The sequence below is a fragment of the Gadus morhua genome, chromosome 16 (assembly GCF_902167405.1).
Source record: "Gadus morhua chromosome 16, gadMor3.0, whole genome shotgun sequence".
Classification (NCBI taxonomy): Eukaryota; Metazoa; Chordata; class Actinopteri; order Gadiformes; family Gadidae; genus Gadus; species Gadus morhua.
This window is the reverse complement of record NC_044063.1, coordinates 29,755,602-29,777,596: the sequence shown is the minus strand read 5'-3', so window position 1 is coordinate 29,777,596 and position 21,995 is coordinate 29,755,602. Positions and strand designations below refer to the sequence as shown.

Sequence of the window (21,995 nt, the reverse complement as noted above, 5' to 3'; positions counted from 1 at the left end):
ACAGAGGCCCGCGTGCAGGTGGGTGGAGCTATCCATCTGCAGGTCGCAGTGGCAGGAGAAAGGAACCTCTTTCCAACAAGAACCTTTTGAAGCCTGCAGGACTACAGGCCTGTATGTAGGGCTACAGGCCTGTCTATAGGGCTATAGGCCTGTCTATTGGGCTACAGGCCTGTATGTAGGGCTACAGGCCTGTCTATAGGGCTATAGGCCTGTCTATAGGTCTACAGGCCTGTATGTAGGGCTACAGGCCTGTCTATAGGGCTATAGGCCTGTCTATAGGTCTACAGGCCTGTATGTAGGGCTACAGACCGGTCTATAGGGCTATAGGCCTGTCTATAGGGCTACAGGCCTGTATGTAGGGCTACAGGCCTGTATGTTTGAACCGTTAGGTGAAATAATGTATTGAAGAACAGCATACATAGTTAAAGATATGAATTCAATGGATTCTTTTCATATTATTTTACTGCAGACAATATTTGGTGGGTCCTCGGCCTACAGCACTTCTGCAGTGGGTCCCAGCAGGGAACGGCAGCTATATGGGGACATATGTGTATTCCTATGTGTATGTGTACATGGGTAGTGTCGGAGTGACAGGGACAAGTCCCGCACAGGCTTAAGCTCATTGATGTCTAGTGAACCTATTCCCCTTTAGTTACTTTACCACACACCTCTTATATCCACCCCGTCCTCACGCGACAACATTCAGAATATACATATATTACCTCCAGAAACAAAGTATTTGTGTAGATAGTGAATGCGATTTGATGTAGCGTAGCGTCTGTTAGCACACTGATCCGGCGCTGTCTCTCTCCAAGGTCTGGTTCAGCAACAGGCGAGCACGCTGGCGTAAGCAGGCAGGAGCCAATCAGCTCATGGTGTTTAATCAGCTGATCCCAGGGGGGTTCCCGCCCTCAGCCATGTCCGGGATCCCCTTGTATCAGCAGTCTGACAGCCCCTACCCATCCCCGTCACAAGGTACTACACCCACCCCCACCTAGCACCAGGTACTACACCCACCCCCACCTAGCACCAGGTACTACACCCACCCCCACCTAGTGCCAGGTACTACACCCACCCGCACCTAGCACCAGGTACTATACCCACCCCCACCTAGCGCCAGGTACTACACCCACCCCCACCTAGCACCCGGTACTACACTCCCCCTCCCCTAGCACCAGGTACTACACCCACCCTCACCTAGCGCCAGGCACTACACACACCCGCACCTAGCACCAGGTACTACACCCACCCCCACCTAGCGCCAGGCACTACACACACCCGCACCTAGCACCAGGTACTACACCCACCCCCACCTAGCGCCAAGAACTACACCCACCCCCACCTAGCGCCAGGTAATACACCCACCCCACCTAGCACCAGGTACTACACCCACCCCCACCTAGCGCCAGGTACTACACCCACCCCCACCTAGCACCAGGTACTACACTCCCTCTCCCCTAGCACCAGGTGCGACACCCACCCTAACCTAGCAACAGGTACTACACCCACCCTCACCTAGCACCAGGTTCTACAACCACCCTCACCTAGCACCAGGTGCTATACCCACCCCACCTAGCACCAGGGACTACAACCACCCCCACCTAGCAACAGGTACTACACCCACCCCCACCTGGTCATGACATTAGGATATTAACTAAATTCTAAATTGCATTTCTGTATTGGATTGGAGTATTAAATGAATAGCGTTAAATGCAAACTTAATGAATAATGCATAATATACAATAATATTACATCTAATACAGTGTAAACTTCAGTAGATTAAACAGGTATATTGTGGTGGTCTATGTGTGTGATACTGTCATCAGATCATCCATCCTGGTCTTTAACCAATGGTGTCCTCCTCAGGGTCCGAGCCCCTCCCCAGCACGGTGCACCGTCCCCAGCCGCTGCCCCCCTCCTCGGGGCACCAGGGCTCCGCAGGAGGGCAGGGGGACGGGGCCTACTGCCTGGCCCCCGCACGCCACTCCTTCTCTGGCTACTCGGACAGTTTCGGGGGCCCCCCCAACCCCATGAACCCCCCGCTGGGGAGCGTACTGCCTCCGCAGGTAAGCGCCAGGGACCCAGGGGGTTCAGGTCCCGGAGCAGAAACAGCTTTTTGTGCCGTGGTTCTCAGGGCGTGCACTCTTTATGTGGTTAGCTCGTTAGACCGCTCTCTGGTTGTGAAGGGGACAACATGTTGACACACTCATGCACCCACCGCGCAGGGAAGGGCCAAAGGGCCAAACCACACCGCTTTTATAGACGTGTAGATGTTACAATCGACGTCAAATACTATGACAGTAATGCTTTCATAGTGCTGATTCATCTTAGACGACTACTGGAGGGAATGGGATTTTCTATTTAAATTATTTGGATGACTAAGTGGACACAAACATACATTTATCATGTCATAGCCTAGCAGAACGAGACTGCATTCATTTAACAAAACCTTCTTTAACAACCGTCTGTACTGATTTGATGAGGTAAAGAATTTGACAGCTAGTAAAACAGCAACACTGAACATCAAGAAGAATAGATGGAGGCCTAAAATAAAAGACATTCAATTCACATCTTAAGAGGTGGAAATATGATCCATAAGCTACTTCCTGAGGTCTTTATACAAAGACAAAACATGGTTATCTAAGTGTACATAATGTTTAGTCTACAATGTGTTACTGAATTGGACATGATTCAACCGCTGATGTGCTAGTGTTAGCCAGCAGCCTAATTTTCAACTGTAGTCCTTTGGCAAAATGTTAAGCTAGGCACAGGATGGTTAAAAAAAATGGGTGTGCTGTTTGCATTAAAGAATACACACAGCAGTAGATAACAACAGTATAGCATGATGCCAATAGACTGGCTCCATTAAAACATATAACCATTCATACAAACCACCATAGGTTAGAAAGGACAGCTACAACAATACATAGCAACAGACAAAAATGAACCCAGCTTAAATACTATCAAAGGTGTTCACATTTTTGAGAATTTCACTGGAGGAGACATGAATCTGTATTGAAAGTGGGTCATATATGTAGTGGATTAGTAACTGTGAAGATCTGAATGGCATCTTCACTGTTTTTAAACATGTTTTAAAAGATTCACGTGCTCCTGTCTGGCTGGTTAGCCGTGATAGTCCGCAGCTGTGGCTCGTGGGCTAATTGAGCCACACCCATTCTGGTGCTCTTTAAGAGGGCCAGAGTTTTAGACTGGGAGGCTGGAGTTGTGCAAGTGACTCGACAGTTGTGCTGTGTTTTAAGTAAAGAGATGCTTTCTAACAACAATTTGCGTGAAGAAAGCTCTTTTTCACATTTGGTGGCAGTGGTGGGATATTCCTCTAGCCAAGTGGAGGGGACCCACATTTCGAAAAACATTGTTCGAGGAGCTTCGTGGTGGACCGCGGTGAAGAAGAGCAGGTAGACGAAGAGTCCTGCTAGGAGAGGAGATCACTGGGGAAGTTGAACTGCTGTCCTGTGGGGTTGGCCAAAGCCTGAAGGAGGAATAGCTCGGTAACTCCTTGTTGCTGACGTGAGCCATGTGGGGAGCTATTGCCAAGCCTTTGCAGAACAGCAGTGGCGGAGGACTTACTGCGAAGAGTGCAGTGTTTCGCCAAGAAGGAGGGATCTTGGAATGGAGATGGGCGGTCACCGGAGACTTTTTTAACTGTTTATTTGGCACAAATGACTGTCTTGCACAATATTTTACCTTTTTTTTATCTAATGCGCTTGTAACTGTGTTTGCAAGCTTAAAAGAGGGGGAAGGTAATGTGAAGATCTGAATGGCATCTTCACTGTTTTTAAACATGTTTTAAAAGATTCACGTGCTCCTGTCTGGCTGGTTAGCCGTGATAGTCCGCAGCTGTGGCTCGTGGGCTAATTGAGCCACACCCATTCTGGTGCTCTTTAAGAGGGCCAGAGTTTTAGACTGGGAGGCTGGAGTTGTGCAAGTGACTCGACAGTTGAGCTGTGTTTTAAGTAAAGAGATGCTTTCTAACAACAACAATTTGCGTGAAGAAAGCTCTTTGTCACCGTAACATAAATTTCAGATTTTGTGCCTCCTTGACCGAAAACATGCAGACAGTGACTTTTTTGGCACTTGAGGATTGAAGTTGACAACTCCCAGAATGCCAATGAGCGTTCACTCCCTGAGGGACATAACATAACAGCCAATCAGCGTTCACTCTCTGCAGCATGAAGGAGAAGTGATTGTTTCCGTTTGCAGACTCCCCGAGCTCTATATCTAAATAATATTATATAATATATAGGTATCTATATAATATAATATAATACAATATATAATATCATGGCCAAAAGCTGTGTGCGCGTATGGATGAAATTATGAATTAAAGACTCCGTTGCGTTCTCGGACGTCTCTGTTACTTCGACAACAAGTTGAAACTCGTAGTGGGGGTTATCTGGACCAGAGTCCTGCATGAGTTTGGGTACTCAATGGGTGACCCGCACAATTTGGATGAAACGGGTGAAAAATAATGTACTGTGTCAGACCCGGACACGGGTGCGGGTCGGTTTGGACGCCTGAACAGCGTGGGTTGGTTGCAGGTTTTACGATTGCGAGCGAGACTTCTCTGGAGCTGGATATGTTATTCAGGAGCGGAGGAGCCAACTAAAACCGTCTACAGTAGATGATGTTCTTTTTATGCATGCAATCTAAAGCACCACGACAAACACCAGATGGTGTAAATCCCTGGCGCTCCGTCTAATGTGTCTAATTTTCCTTTGGGTGCGGGTCGGGGGTCGGTATCAATTTATAGCGGGTCTCGTTGGGTGGGGAATGTAATTCGGGTACGGGCGGGTGCGGGTTTACAAAATAAGACTCGTGTATTGATTCTCAGCCAGGGTGTAGAAGGAATTGGGGAAGAAACGTTGGCTTTGACTCTCTGAAGTCCAGATTGAAACGCAACTTCAGATTGATGTGGAAGGACCAGAGACTAGGGATGGGCATTTGAAGAAATTTCCTTGATCGAGCATCGCTAGAGTTATCGATCAATTATCGATTAATCATTAACTTTTTTCTAGGCTATATTGAAATTCCCGTTGGTAGAAAATGCAGCATGTTTTTATCAATGAAATCTTTATTCCAACAATAATGTATGGGGCAACATTAATACAATACAGTTAACTTGAAGACCTACAACTGTTTAACAGTTTAAAATAATAAATACAGGCATTATAGGTTATAGGCCTATGCGGCGCTCGTAAAGTCCGAACAATGCGCCTACAAGCGCTCTTAAAGGTTTGGAAACGATTCAACAAGACTAAATCTGTAGCCTATTCCAATTACAATAAGTAGCCAACTTATCGGACAACAATAATCAAACAAAGGCAGTAGGCTAAAAGTGGGCATTAAACGGTATAACTGTTTTGAAAAAACGGGGGAAAAAAGGCCGACATATAATGCCTATAGGCTGCAGCCGGCGCGCGGAAAAGGCTCGCAACAAAAAGATGAGCCACCCATTTACAAACAATTGCATGAACTAGTCTATCTAAAAGCAATACCTTATTGGAACATATATAAGGCTGAACTTGTTGCTAAAATATCACAGTTTTGGCTAAATGTAACGACTCCAAGAGGCACCAAGCCGAAAGAAAAGCGGAGCGAGAGACAACACATTAAGAAAAAAAAGAGCGACTCACATACGGTGGTGACTGTCCCTACTGTCCATAGCATAACTCCAGCCTACATATTTTTGTTTAGGAATATAAGCATGTTAACATGCTCGCGGGTCAGACGCGAACGCAGCCTTGTAACTGTCAGTCCAGCAGCAGAAAACACCAGCTCTGACGGGACCGAAGTTGCGGGGATGCAGAGGTATTGTCGCGCTAACTTTGACAGGAACCTTCTTCCATTCACTTTCCACCAGTCGACAGGGTGGTATTTCTCCCACATAGTGATATTCAATTAAATGCTTCAAGACTCACAGTATGCAACACAACGTCCTTTTGATCGATAACAATATAAATTGATCGACGCATTTCTTAACGATCGATTATCGAGCATCGATTAATTATGCCCATCCCTACCAGAGACGTCGGAGAACTCGACGCAGTCGTCTATTCGTAATATCATCCAGAGGCGCATACAGCTTTTGGCCGTTATATTATACATTATATCATCGATGTATTTAGATATAGAGCTCCAGGTATCCCGCCGGTTCTCCCAGAGTGTTCTAGAATATCTTATAGAACACGGCCAAAAGTTGTGTGCGCCGGATGATATTATGAGCAAACTACTGCGTCTCTGGTAGCCTACTACATCATTGCTTCTTTAGCGCTTGTGTGATCTACCGGACACACCGGTCACATGGAACTGTCAAAATCCATACCGTAGCGCAAATTCACCTTATAACATACACCCCTAAGTCCAACCCACTGGCACTGATCTTTAATAGGTCAGTAGCGTCAGTGGGTCCCACCCCCTAGGCGGGTTTGAAAATGAGGAGTGCTTGTAGTTTTGGAGTTTTCGTAATTTTGCGTCATTTAAAGCAGGTGTGTTAGAGGTAGATACGGATCTCTCCTGTCTTAGGGGAAAATCAGGGAATTATGCAAGACCATTCAAAAATATGACTGGGTTTCTAACAATACAAAGCTTAATGCAAATTGGTGAAGTGTCCCTTTAAGACGGTGGGAGAATGTATGGTGGAAGGTGCAATTTCTAATCTCCACTGGCAATTGGTTCCATATTTTAGAGGCTCTCACATAGAATCATAATTGACCAAAGGAGCTGGACCTAAGAGGTACTACACAGTCCCCTCTTAGAGCAGACCTTGTGGTTCGGCTCTTGGATTTTTCTCTGCTGTAAAAAAGTGCAGAGTGGCGGGGAACCTTGCCATTGATAATCTTAAAAGTGAGGCAGTGTGTTTTTAAATATTTTCCCAGCTGAGCAAGTTACATTTGTCAAGGATGTAATAGGGTTGGTAAAGCTTGGGTTTTGCTTTCCAAAACTTTAAGCGCTTGTTTGTGAAGTAATAAAACAGGCCTTAATGTTGTGCTATTCACCTGAATCCAGCTCATCATACATAATGTTAAGTGGGAAATGATCATATCATTCATATAGAGCTTTGCTGCCGGTGTTGTCAGACAGTTCCTTATATATCTGAAGCTGGCTAGATTGTATTTAGTTATTTGCGTTACCTTTCTCACTTGGTTTTTGAGAAGTGTCAAGGATAATACCTAGATATTTAAAATACGTAACTGTTTGAATGACCTCCCCAAACACATAGACCTTGGGTTCACATTGAAATAGAGTGTTAGTCTTGATAAAAACCATGCAGACTGTCTTCTTTAAATTGAGATACAACTGTGAGTCAGCAAGCCCCTTATATACATGTACCATTGTATGACTGAGTTTGGCAGCAGCATGGGCTTTGGTTTTTCATGAACTTAATTTACTGTATCATCAGCATACATCTGAACTTCACACCAAGTGCATACTGATGGCAGGTCATTTATATAAAGGCTGAACAGAATAGGGCCAAGGATAGATCCCTGAGGTACACCCAGTTAGTTTCTCAGGGGTGGTGATGTATCACTACTAACCCTTACACACTGAACTCTATTTGACAGATATGATCTCATCCAGTTAACTACACTGGTTGAGAAATTAAAAAATGAGTATTTGATGATAGACAGTGTCATTTTTTTTGTAAATCTAATAAGATTGCTCAATCTATGCCGCCTTTGTCCATTTGATTTGATGTTTTATTTCCACAAAAAAACAATTTGCCGTCTCAGTGGATTGATTGGCTCTAAAGCCGTTGATTCGGTGGAGAAGGTTAATTATTTCTGGATGCCAGAATGAAGCGGATGAGATTGTGCATTCAATAGCCGTTTAAAATCACAGCTGTACAGTTGAGGAAAAGTGGCGTAAAGAAAAAACCTGTGTTTTGAACCACTAAATCATCTGAGTATTTTAAGCTCACACAGACAAACATTCTCACACACACACAGTGTTGGGTAGTTACTCACAAAAAAGTAATTAGTTACTTATTACTAGTTACTTCTGTAAATTGTAATGTAATTACTTTACTAGTTACTGCATTTGAAAAGTAACTTCACTACTTATTACTTTACTTTCCCGTTTCTTAATTTATTGTAGATACATGGACAAACATCATAGCCCTATCATCACTTAGTGTTTATTGTATTGTATTGTATTTTAAAGCTGAATGGTACGACGACTACAGAAGACGGAAAAGTCATGGTCATTAATGACTTTAGTGATCTTCACAGATTCGATGTCTGAGGTAGGCTACTATCTGAGGTGAGGTAGGACCTCTGTGTCTAATACTGACGGACCATTTCACACACATAATGACTGTCACTCAACGTTTCCCAATGATACCTTTTTGTTTTTATAATTTTATAATAACAGACAAAAGGTTTTATTATTTTGTTTCTTGCTGCAGTTGCAGCAATGCTGAAAGGCAATTTACGTCATAAATCGCTCTCTCACTTCATCATGGGTTCATTTAATATTAATCTACCAGGCAAAGGCCTGCTGATAGCTCACTTGAATATCTGTAGCTTAAGAAATAAAATCCCTGAGTTATGCATGGTAATGAAGTCAAATGATATACACATTATGGCTATATCTGAAACCCATCTTGATGCCTCTTTTGAGAATATTGAATTAGCTGTGGAGGGATACACACTATGTAGGAAAGATATATCAAGATATGGTGGAGGTGTAGCTTTGTACGTGCAGAATCACATTCCTGTTAAAGTAAGAAATTATTTGATGATGGAAGATATCGAGGCCCTGTGGATTCAGGTTCACCTCCCACAGACCAAACCCATACTTGTTGGGTGCTGCTATAGACCACCTAGTGCCGATATAAAATACCTGGATTTAATCTGCGAGATGTTGGATAAATCTAGTGATGAAAACAGAGAGATATAATTTACTGGGGACACTCATTTTGATTGGTCTGACTCTAGCATGTGCCCGCTTTAAAATAAACTTATGGCTGTAGCTAATGCCTATAAGCTCACACGGACCATTACACTACCAACCAGATCAACCATAAATAGAAATGGGTTAAAATCATCCGCATGCATTGACCACCTATTCATGAATGTTCCTGATAAATGTACAAAGACATTATCAATAGCACTTGGCTTTACGGATCACAACTTAATCGCAATTAAAAGGAAAACCAAGCTCCCTAAAGCTCCTAGCTTGATTATACATAAAAGGTATTTTAAACATTTTAATGAGGCAAGATTTATAGATGAATTGAAACATGTTAACTGGGAAACTGTGTGTCTTGAGGAGGATCCTGAAGCTGCTTTGAGTACATTCATGAGGTTATTATCTCCTGTTAGAAAGACAACTGTCAGGGCCAATGGCGCCCCCTGGATAGGGATTGAGCTCAAAGCACTCATGAAGCAACGTAACCAGGCTAAAAAGCTGGCTGACTCTTCTGGTCTACCTTCTGACACGTTGATCTACCGTAAATTAAGAAATCGTGTAACTAAAAAATGAATAGGAATACTAAAAAAGTACATTATAAGAACAAGATCAATGACTCTAGAAATGATGGAAAACTGTTGTGGAAAATTTTTAATCAAATAATGGGAAGATCAACTACACGTCAAAATACATTTATAAAGGTCGATGGAGCTTAGCTGACTAAGCCAATGGAAATTGCCACATATTTTAAAAATTATTTCACAAACAAGGTTGAAAATCTGAGAGGAAACATGACGCCTTCTGATGGCTCCTCCTCATGCATTTTAATTGAAAATCATATGATGAAGGGTAAAAGCTGTCAATTTGATTTTGTACCAGTGAATTTCTGAAATTGAGAAGTTGTTCTCATCACTGCCATGTATAAACCTGCCGGGACGGACATGCTAGATGGCAAACTGCTAAGAATTGCGGCATGCCATGTATCTGCTCCAATTTGCCACATATTTAATATGTCTCTAAGACATTGAGTCTGTCCTGGAGTTTGGAAGGAGGCCAAGGTCATCCCCCTACCCAAGGACAAAAATAAAGAATTCACTGGTAAAATCAGTCGCCCGATTAGCATACTTCCAGTTCTTAGAAAGCTGATGGAAAAAGTAGCTTTCAAGCAAATTCAAGATTATTTTACAAATAATAAACTGTTCTCGTTTTCCCAGCATGCTTTCGGTCACTCAACTTCAACTGCTCTAGCTCAGTTAACTGATGATTGCTGTCACAAATTGATAGCAAGAATATGGTTGGCACAGTCATGATTGGCTTCAGTGCAGCATTTGATGTCGTCGACCACGACATAATGATTTCCAAACTGAGAACATATGGTTTTAATTAGTGCTGTCAAGCGATTCAAATATTTAATCGCGATTAATCACATTAATGCCATAGTTAACTCACGATTAATCGCGAGCAATCGAGATTAATCGCAAATGTTTTTTCAATGCTAAATATCCCTTGATTTCTTTGTCCCATTAATTTTTCTAATTTTAATGCTCTTATCAACATGGATAAGTGCATCGGCTTGCCTTGTGCAAATGTTTTTTTATTGATAACAACATTGGCATATACTGATCAAAACAGGACAATACAAAAAAAAGCCTATAGTGCAATTAAACGATGAAAATACAAACATACTGCCTTGAACATAGCAGTCAGGCTACTGCTTCTTTGTTTTGAGCCAAAAAAACAAAAAAAAACAAAACATTTTTAAATAAAATAATTAACGCCGTTAAAATTGGTTTGCGTTAACGCCGTTAATAACGCGTTTAACTGACAGCACTAATTTTAATACTATGGCACTTGCTTGGATGTTGAGCTATTTATCAGGAAGATCAAAGAGAGTGTGTTTTAATGGTAGCCTATCAGAACGCAAGTACAATCACTGCGGGGTGCCCCAAGGAAGCTGCTTAGGTCCTTTAGTCTTTATTATTTTGACAAATGATCTTCCCTGTGCTACAACTGACACCAATATGGTTACATATGCAGATGACACAACCTTGTACAGTACGGCCCCTACCTTAAATTATCTAGTAAATACCTTAAAACAGAAACTTAAGAGGGTGTCTCACTGGGTAAAAGAAAGCAAACTAGCAATGAATGCGGACAAAACAAAATGCATTATTTTTGGCTCCAGGCACATGCTAGTTGACGACCCTCAGCTTCAACTATCAATGTCAGGAATACCCATTGAGCAAGTTGAAAAAGCAAAACTACCTGGCATGCTATTGGAGAGTAAACTGTCATGGTCCGACCATATTGATGGGATTGTAATGAAAATGGGAAGAGGCTTAGCCATGGTCAGGAAGTGCTCCCCATACTTGACATCTTCATTAATGGGTCAAGTCATACAGTCTCTGGTTTTTTGTCATCTGCATTACTGTCATATAATATGGTCAGCTGCAACTATGTCTGACCTGAACAAACTTCAACTTCTTCAGAACAGAGCAGCTAGACTGGTACTTAAATGTTCTTTACGCACTAATGTTTTATTTATGCATTCACGCCTGTCCTGGTTTTCTGTCAAACAAAAGCTTCATTCTAGTCTCATTATGTTCTTTAGAACCATTATCTTAATTCAATCACCAGATTACTTTTACAAACAGTTTTTAAAATCAATTAACACACATAATCATAACACCAGGATTACCAGTAATGGCTATAAGGATCCATTCAATAAACAATGAAACAATTGTATAAATCTATACAAAATAGCATATAAAACCATATGAAAGAACAATATCCCTGTCTGCACAAAGAAATGCCTCACTGTAAAATCCACAAACAACCGGATAAAGTAGGCTATGGTGAGGTCAATCAGTAGCAACACACGAGTTTCAGAACACAGGCTTTGGGAAACATGAGAACAAAAATTAAGTGGTCAATGGAAAATATAAAAAGGTCACTTTATCCCATACAATTAAAACAGAAATGCACTTAAGCGGCGGGGACACATGCTGTTACTTTATGTGGTCCAAAGGCTGAATGAACCTGATCTATTTCGCAAGCTATGACATTGTAAGTTTGTCTTCCTCTCACCCTCTTGCAAGCAAGAGCAGCCTTCTCAAGTTTTAAAGAAATGCTGTCTATCCAGTGCACCGTCATTCCTTATGAGGCACCAAAATGTGCGTTCTTATTCGATCTCGTTACAACCGTTTACTGCTTCTGCGCTCCAACACTTGAACGCTCCTTCGCACAAGCAGCTACGTCACTCAAATCGATCGCTATGGCAACGTGCTGAGGCGAGCAGGCGCTGCAGACGCACAGGCAGCACGCATGCACGCACCACAACAGATCAGAACTTTACACGCAGGCAAACACGGCTTGGGTAACGCAGGAAAGCGCGTTACAATAGTCTAGTAAAGTAGTGTAGTTACCGATATTTTAAATGAAATGCGTTACTTTACTTCGTTACCCAAAAAAGTAATATTATTACTGTAACGCGTTACCACCAACACTGCACACACACACACACACACACACACACACACACACACACACACACACACACACACACACACACACACACACACACACACACACACACGCACCCAGAAACACACAGACACACATACACACACGCAAATGGGTAAGACTGACAGAGTCAGGATATTTTTATGTCAAATATATTTTTTAATAATATAATGTAATATTCAAAAGTAAGGATTGTAAGTGAACATATTAGATCATCGCTTGCTTTAAAAGGCTTCCATCAACCAATGTCTGGATTCTTAAATAAAATGACATTGTTTTTTTTATGTTAAGACTTCAATTCTAACAATCGACAGTATCAATATTTATTTAACATCTTAAGTTACACGAGGAGCACATCTGTGTCTGGAAAAAGTCAATTCCTAATGTCATTTTTCGAAAATACAATTCACCATTCAGAGCGCGGTCCGCTGGCGGTAACTCAGAGAGGCCCCGGTCTGAGTGTTTGAGTGTGTCTTAAACCCAGCTTCTCCATCCCTGCTGGGGACAAACTCTGGTCCCCCTCCTCCCCTGAGCGTATCCCTGAACTCCTCCGTGTTACACATGCCAGGCAGTCGGCTCCGCTTACATCCACACAACGCTTGTTTACACCGGCACCATGCAAGTCAACTCCTCTCTTTAACCAAAACACCACGCGGTGAGGCCCCTCAGACAGAGGGTCTGGGGGACTATGGCCCAAAGGTGAATATCAAGAACCGATCACTAAAAACAGATATATACATGTATATAATAATAATAATAATACATTTAATTTAGAGGCGCCTTTCAAGACACCCAAGGTCACCTTACAGAGCATATAGTCATCATTCAAAACTATGTAAAACAGACTAGGAATAAAGAAAATCAGAGGTTAAACATGAAGAATAATATAATTAATAACACTAAAAAGACGCCTACTTTGAAGGGGGGACCTCACTAACCACCACCAATATGTAGCACCCACTTGGGTGTATATACAAATATATATTATATATATATGTATATATGTATGTATATACTGTACATATATATGTATATATACATATGTGTATGTATATACTGTATATATATATGTATATATACATATGTGTGTTTTTTTAAGGCGTTACACGTGCGTAACATTACATTGCACTACGTCATTCTGCAATGAGCTTTTATCCTATACGACTCAGAATAAACACATTTTCCATTTGTAATATGTGCGCAGACTCAGCCTATGCATTCTTTAAATAAAAACAGGACTGCGCATGTGGTAAAGTGGGTATGAGGCATTTATAAGGTGGCCGCAGATCAATGTGATGTGTCAGGTGGTCTGTCTTCATCACCGCCACATTCTGGGAACATTACATGCCATTGCACTATGTAATTATGCAATGAGCTATCCTATACGATTCAGAATAAACACATTTTCCATTTGTAATATGTGCGCAGACGCACTCTTTAAATAAATGCATTCTTTAAATAAAAACAGGATAGAGATAGGGAGAGAGGGAGAGAGAGAGAGGAGAGACAGAGTGGCTGCAGAGGTAAAGTGGGATATGAGGCGTTTTAAAGGTGGCCGCAGGTCAAAGTGACGTGTCAGGCGGATCCTCTTCATCACCACCGCATTCTGCGTAACATTACATGGCATTGCACAACGTCATTATGCAATGAGCTTTTATATACGACTCAGAATAAACACGTTTTCCATTTGTAATATGTGCGCAGACGCAGCGTATGCATTCTTTAAATAAAAAAAAGATTTAGCACGTAGGGTCTAGACGTGACAAGAGTAGTGAGCATATTCATATGGAACGCACTCAGACACACAATCTCAGGCTAATCGTGACTGATACTCTGATGTTATGTTTCACAGGACAGAGACAGAGCACCAGTGTCCTACAGTCTCATGTTATGTTTCACAGGACAGAGACAGAGCACCAGTGTCCTATAGCCTCATGTTATGTTTCACAGGACAGAGACAGAGCACAAGTGTCCTTTAGTCGCATAGGAGACTATAGGAGAGAGAGTTCATCTCTCAAAAGAGAGAGATCTGTAGTGAGCGAGAGAATTACCCCAACAGCTTCGGGGGGGTCAGTATTTCCACTGGGTGGGCGATGGCGTCATTAGAAAGCCATGCCTCTATATTCATAACTACATCATTACAAAGTTAAAGTGTGTAGCATACATTCTTCTGAAATTGCATAAAATGCCTATGCCAGGTACATTCTTCAGAAATTGTATAAAATGCCTATGCCAGGTAGCTAATTCTGAAGAAAGAAACACATGCTAACTGATATCTTGGGGAAACAACAAACAACACCAAGAAAGGATTATTGGAGCATTTTCGTGATTGCTCATTCACGTGACCTGCAGGTTGGGGCAGCAGCGCGCTGAATCTGGGCAGGAGGCTAACTGACGTGACTGACAATAGTGAACACTGAACAAGATTATCAGCTTCAAACGGCTACGCTACACTTCAAACAACAACTGGGCTAAAAAAACGAATTTAGGCGACTTGCATTTTTTCACAACTCATAAGGAAACTCCACCTTGATACCGTAGCTCTCCACGTGGCTCTATTGGTAACGACAAACACACAAAACCTGCATCGCTGCCAGTACTTGTTTCGTATTGGAGCAATTGTCGAGTGTTGTCAAGTAAACAAAAGTCAAAGAAGCTGAAGGAGCAGAAAGGTACAGTCCACTGAAGGGGTGTTTGAAATCGTATGATTATTCCTTGCATGATGAGCACAGATTGAGAAATAAAACATAACCAAACACTTCACGCATCAAGTATTTCAGTACCCCCCAAACTGTCGTTTTAGTCCCTTTTAAGAGGGTCCAAATCCCATTCGAGGGGGTCAGACCCCCCCATCCGCCCCATAATTCGAACCCTGGGAGGGAGAATATGGGGAGTTGGGAACACAGCTTTATATTTAATATTTTAAAGGTAAATGTCTCTTGGAAGCACAACTTCCTGGTCCAATTCAACATGGACGCCTTCTTTCAAGTCCGCCTCAACCCAAACCTTAACCCCCAACCCTTCCCCGTGGTTGGGAAATTATTTAAGCAGCACCATGTGTGTGTGTGGATGTAGAATAACATGTCACTTAGAGGGCCAAGAGGGCCCAAAGAGTAGCATGAACCTGCTTCTTATTAGGACAGCCAGAGGAGCCCTGGGGTCCACACTCAGAGAGAGAGAGAGAGAGAGAGAAAGAGAGAGTGAGAGGAACAGGGAGAGAAAGAGAAAGGAAAGCGAGGATAGAGATAGGGAGAGAGAGAGGAGAGACAGAGTGGCTGCAGAGGTAAAGTGGATATGAGGAGTTTTTAGGTGGCCGAAGGTCAAAGTGACGTGTCAGGTTGTCTCTCTTCATCACCGCCGCATTCTGGGAACAATTAATTGATGACGGATAGATGATGTTGTTCTTAAGAGTGTATGTGTGTGAATATATGCACACATATGGAAAGGGGGGTTTGTTTTCAGGTTGGTTTTGACCCAATCACAGACGGTTCAACCAGCGGCTCTTTTCCGTTGTTCCCCCCTACCCCCCGCGCCCTTAATGTGATTATACAGCTCTAATGAAGAGCAGGTCAGCAGGCTGGATCTCATTCCATGGTTCTGGAGCCTGCTGTGTCCCTTATCGCTATCTCCAGCACATCTCTTATCACCGGCCTCCTCCTGGGCGGCGGCCCGGACAACTTCAGGATAAGTGGAGCCTTTAGTCTGAGACAAATTGCCTAATTCTTCCTCTTTGGTGCTAGCCTCTCTCTCTCTCTCTCTCTCTCTCTCTCTCTCTCTCTCTCTCTCTCTCTCTCTCTCTCTCTCTCTCTCTCTCTCTCTCCCCTCATCCTCTCTCTCTTTCTCTCTCTCTCTCTCCCTCTCTATCTTTCTCTCTCTCTCTCTCTGGAAGATTTTCTTTGTGTGTGTGTATGGGTGCACGTGTCTGTGTGTGTGTGTGTGTGTGTGTGTGTGTGTGTGTGTGTGTGTGTGTGTGTGTGTGTGTGTGTGTGTGTGTGTGTGTGTGATGATACACGATGTGCTTATTTGGTCCAATAGTGAGCATAATATTATTTATATCCGAGGCCTGGTCAAGAAACACATACAATACCAGCCTACTTATTACAAATCTGATACCAAACCCTCCTTTAGGCCACTTTAAGCTGGCCCTCCAAGGCCAGACTGTCTTGCTGATGGCTAACCACTGGTACCATGCGGGTGTGTCTCCCCAGGTGATGGGTCTCCTGAACCCCGGCGGCACACCCCTCCAGCCCCAGAGCGAATACTCCCTCTCCCCGCCCCCCACCAACTGCAGCCTGGGTAGCGGGTCGGTCTCCACGCCAAGCTCCCAGACCTACTGCCCGGCCTCCTACGGGGCCTACAGCGTGGACCACGTGGCCTCCTACCAGTATGGCCAGTATGGACAAGGTAAGGTCTACACGATACACATTCTTATCGGACTGAGACTGAATATGCAATGACGGTAGCAACCGAACGGAGGCCTTAAACAGGGCTTCACGCGTCTGTTTACTTCGAAAGACTGCGCCATTCATTAGAGAGGTGTCGATAAACGCATAATGTAATAATAAATAATGTGGAAACCCCAGTCGATAATGTAACAAATTTCTGAGCGCATAATATGATAACATTTTGCCTATAATTTTTAAGGCAAAACATTATAGGCAAAATGTATAGATAATAGTTCAACATTTTGGTTCAACTATTATCTATACTATTATGTTCCTCCTTACGTTATGAAGAAAGCATAATAATTTTCTACCCATAAGCCGTTTTCACACATTTTTGGCGCATTTGTATATCAGGAGATTCTACCCTGAGGGTGATTCACACTTAATGCTTTATAGGTGGACATCAATGTAATTTAGACATCAGTAGAATCAATTGGGGGTTCAGGGGGGGTGGGCTTGCAAGGGACGGGATATGACGTAGGGTCTAAGTTCGCAAGAGGACGGATAAGTGTGGCCACTGTCACTGTAGTTTGTTTGACCGTAGACAAAATGGAGGCAGAACGGGCAGAACTCATCGCGATCATCTGAAATGTTGCTAAATTGATGCATCATATATTCCGTTGCATCCACAAAATCCGAAGCATCGATCGATGAAAGATTGGAGCATGAGTTAAAGACAAATAGAAGAAACGACGCAGAAGAAAGGTGTCACGAACGACTGGTTCAACAGAGAAAGAGAGCATATTTTTTTGCTTCATTTCACATATAACTAACACTTCGACAATTGTAGTTGCTTTCTGTGTTTAACTGAGAAAACAGGGAGTGGAAGGACGGGACCCTATAACTTTCTGCCCCACTGACTGTTGTCAGTAATACTAATAAAAAAAACATTTCCTATCACGTGCGGCTGTGGACAGATTTATTGTTTTATTATATGATGTGTACTTTTAGGGTTATGATAAGACCTATCTTTTAGCGTTCACCACAAATGCAGTGCTAACATTTTAATATTTTTTAAACATTCAGCGAACAAAAGGCAACAGGATGATTATCATTTAGGGGGCCACTCAATAACATGCAGAAGCGTCATCAACACGCCCACTGAAGTGGTGTGAGGAATACTGATATTGTACTCCTCATTCACATATATGGTCATTTAAATGTCCTACTGAGAGAATACTACCTCAGGGGTAGTACTATTTATATGATTTTCAGGGTACAAATATCAGGATATGTTGTTCACACATACGGCCCATCAGGAGAATATCAGGACTTACACGTGTGTCTGAAAGCAGCTAGTGTGTGAGCATTTGATTACATTATTAAACGGATAAGTATATATATATAGTATATATATATATATATATATATATATATATATATATATATGCGACAGGCCTGCTTTATATAGTACTAAGATGTACCTTGCCAACCTACTTCCTGTCTACTTGAGTGTACATGGTCCTGCAAGATGTGGGGGGTTTTCAGAGAAGGGCGGCTAATCTGGAAGTATATCAAAATATTTATATATATATATATATATATATATATATATATATATATATATATATATATATATATATTTATCTATATATATATACCTACACCTATAAATATAGCCTACACCTATATATATATATAAATATTTAAATATTTAGACCAATAATGATGAAATATTTATGAGTAACATTAGCATTACCGACTTTATCATCTGAAATTAAAATAGTAGTGGTTTTAGAATATTGTTTTTGCTTTTTCAAGGAAACATCTGCTTTATGGGTCTGTTTAACCATTTCTTCTTGGTTGGAATCTGAGCACAGTGATTTGTAAATAGTTTTGTATGGCTTTTAACAAAATAGATTTGTTAAAAGCCAGATGTGTCTTATTAGTTAAAAATAAGTATGTCGTTTTCACATTAAGTAGAAATCCAAGCACAAATTTTATATAATTTTGGACTTTTTACACGTTAAAATATTAACTGAAAAATAATTGTACTGCTTGGTTGCAATACATGTACAGAGTAAGAGACAGAGTGATAGATTGTGGAAGGAGAAGGAAAAATAGACAATTTTTTAAGGTTTATAGATTTTGAAATCACACCATTTCATTAAATTAGGTTGAACTCAAAATGCTCTTGCAATATACAATTAAGGACTTGGTTTAGAAGTTGTCTGAACCAATAATTAATAATGCCAAACCTAACAATATATAATCTTATTATTGTGTCAGGTTTGGTCATCATCGCATTTCTGACCCAATACTAAACCATTTTGCTCTGCAAATGTATGCTTCCTTTTAAAGACAAGATTGTAGTGGGAGGAGAGTTTAATGTGGACGAGTATTCAAATAATATTAGAATAAAAAATTGGACAATGTGTAGAGATTCAGTCAAGCCAGTACCAGTTTGTTTTAATTTTGAATAATTTTTATAAAACAGAAAAATCATCTATAATTTGCTCAAATAAAATAAACAGTTAATTGTTTTTAAATAATGTGGTTTTAAATTGTAAAGGTTTTATATTATATGAGCTTGAGTGAGCAAGGACCTTTCAATCAAATAATTTAGTTAGCCACAGTCGACATCAGTGTGATATGCGTACACAGTATTACCAGATGGCCTCCCCTCAGCTAGGAATACTCAACAGACATCTACCTGGGTCCAACAGGGAGGGGGTGGACTTCATTTCAAATTACCGTTAGTACCGGGGTAAATGTTGACTTCAAACAAACTTCTTCCAGAAATATGGAAGAAAACAATTTTTTCTTTTTCTTTTCCCTACTTTCCCCCCCAAACCCGATTATGGTCCATAGAAGGTGAACCAATCAGGCTCATCAACTGATCGTATGACTACCCCCTCTCTCTCTGTACACTGAAACCACTTCAAAGCCATGGGTTAACGGGCCCTGCATCAGCGGCATCTATCGAAGATATCTGAGCAAGTATCCGAGAGCGGTAACTGTCTAATGACATATCTCGCTGGGATCTCTGCAGGCTAAGATGTGAGTTGTGAGGGCATCACACATGAAACACCCTCGTTACATTGCATTTGATAAGCCTTCAGAAACACACACACACACACACACACACACACACACACACACACACACACACACACACACAAACACGCATGAAGTGTGCGATGCAGTTCAGACTGGTGCATCTTGATGTGGTTAATCAGTGTGAGTGGATCGCGAGTGTACGGCCGGCCCTGCACAGGCCGAGGAAAGTGCTCTTCCAGGGCCTGGGTGGATCCTAAGGGCCTCTGGCAGCGGGGCTATTGGAACCAGGTGGTTGGTGAGGTCAGCTGGGGAACCAGTTTCAAGCAGTGCTGTACGCTTGTCGCAAATGATATGGGGCTAGGCTAGCTTCTTTTAAATTACCTGTGCAGAGATCAACGTCACCTTTCTCTCATTTTGATGCATTACGTGCAGGTAACACTTTTGCTGAAAGTGCTGAAAATAAAGAAGCGCTGTTGTTGTGTGGGGCGTGCATTGATTCGATCATACAGTGCAGGCAGCTTGACCAAAGCAGCCCAGGTTGAAGCCATCCCCGTTCCGCGGCCGGTTCTCCGTCAGCGCGGCATTGGCAGACGTTGTACTTCCAGCCTAAACCTCCAGTAGAGCAATAATGTCTGCACACCGGGTCGCTCCGTCGTTTCCCCTCTCGTTGATTCCTTGATAAACTGCCAAGGAATCAACATGATCTGTTCACACCTCACACTGCACTAGGCTGTTAGCATATGCTATGCGAATATTTGCATGTGTGCGTTGGTGGAAGGGCATCCCAAACCACGTGGCTAGACTGTACAGCCTCCCTCTCTTTTCTCACTTTATGTCAAAACTAATATATCATACTTACGTTAATGGATCCCCTCTTTTCTAGGTGCCCTTCCTTACCTGAGGCCTGAGATCAGCTAAGGACTTGGAGCGGACCTCATGAGGAACACCCGCGCGTGTGCATGTGTTTGTGTGCATGTGCGTGAGTGTGCATGTGTGTGTGTGTGTGTGTGTGTGCGTGCGTGTTTACGTGCGTGCTTGTGTGTGTGTGCCTGTGTGCTTGTGTGTGTGTGCCTGCGTGCGTGCATGCTTGCGTGTGTGTGTACACAGATGGTGTTCTTCAACTCACAGCTGGGTCCGCCCATGAAGCTCTCCACATCCTCCCCCTCCTCCCCGATCCCTACCCCCCTCTTTCTCTCTTTGTCTCCCCCGCTCGTCCCCTGGGCTCCGGTGATGTGAGGCGACGCTGGGGCAGGAGCATGGCGTGAGCAGGCGGGCCCGCTGGACGCTCCTCTTCAAGGAAAGGCCTTTGGAGGGGTCAGGGGTGACCCCAGAGAGAGTGACAGATGAGAGAGTGGAACAGAGAAGGGTGAAGGGGGGGAAAAGAAACCTTTGAGGGGGACACGGCTGTATCGATCACTGGGGGGGGGGGGGGGGGGGGGCAGCCTAACATAGCCCCCGACTTGCGCCCTGAAAGATTTCAGCTGGGTCATAAGTCACGACCAAGAGACACTTGAGAAACCAAGAAAAAGTGAGAGCAGTTTAAACTAAAGGAACGCCCCCCCCCCCCCCCCCCCCCCCCCCCCCACCCCCCCTGTCTCCCCCTGTCTCTGCCCTCCTCCCTCTCCTCCTCTACAAAGTGTCTTAAGAGGTACCATGGCCTTTAAAACACTCAGGAACAAATGCACCTAACGCAGCCTCTCTCGGGGGGGGGGGGGGGGGGGCAACACATGTGCCTTTAAGAGACTTATTAGATCAGAAGCAAGCGGAAAGCCCCACTGATCCTCTGTAACATCAGATACAGTGGTATCAAAGGTATGAAGACAACACACAGCACACGGTACGAGGCGACGGAGGGACCGCCGCAGCCAATCACGTCCAGAAGACAAGCCAAAAGTGTGTTTTATTGTGTTGTAAGTCTTCATTGTGTTGCTGTAACGCAAAGGGAATGGAAACAGTGAGCATTTGGGTGAATATGTAACATATTTCCACTTATAATGTACTGTATGCCAATAATGTAATGTAGAGGGTAAACCTTTGGTTGTAGAAAGCATACTGTCTCCATTCATTTGTTCCTTGAATCTTAGCCATTTGCCATTC

General features: G+C 42.9%; 1 protein-coding gene across 2 annotated transcripts in view; it reads left to right on the top strand.

Moving 5' to 3' along the window:
- The window catches only part of pax3b (paired box 3b), a 41,705-nt gene extending 20,377 nt beyond the window's left edge, over window positions 1-21,328 (top strand). For both annotated transcript variants that reach the window (XM_030337272.1, XM_030337271.1), the window contains exons 5-9: window positions 1-18; window positions 816-975; window positions 1,867-2,066; window positions 16,662-16,857; window positions 20,782-21,328. The exon at window positions 1-18 is cut by the window's left edge and continues 182 nt beyond it. In XM_030337272.1, coding sequence (XP_030193132.1) covers window positions 1-18; window positions 816-975; window positions 1,867-2,066; window positions 16,662-16,857; window positions 20,782-20,816 — 609 coding nt within the window. In that variant the 3' untranslated portion in view covers window positions 20,817-21,328. The remainder of the gene's footprint in view (window positions 19-815; window positions 976-1,866; window positions 2,067-16,661; window positions 16,858-20,781) is intronic.
- The last annotated feature ends 667 nt before the right edge of the window (window positions 21,329-21,995 follow it).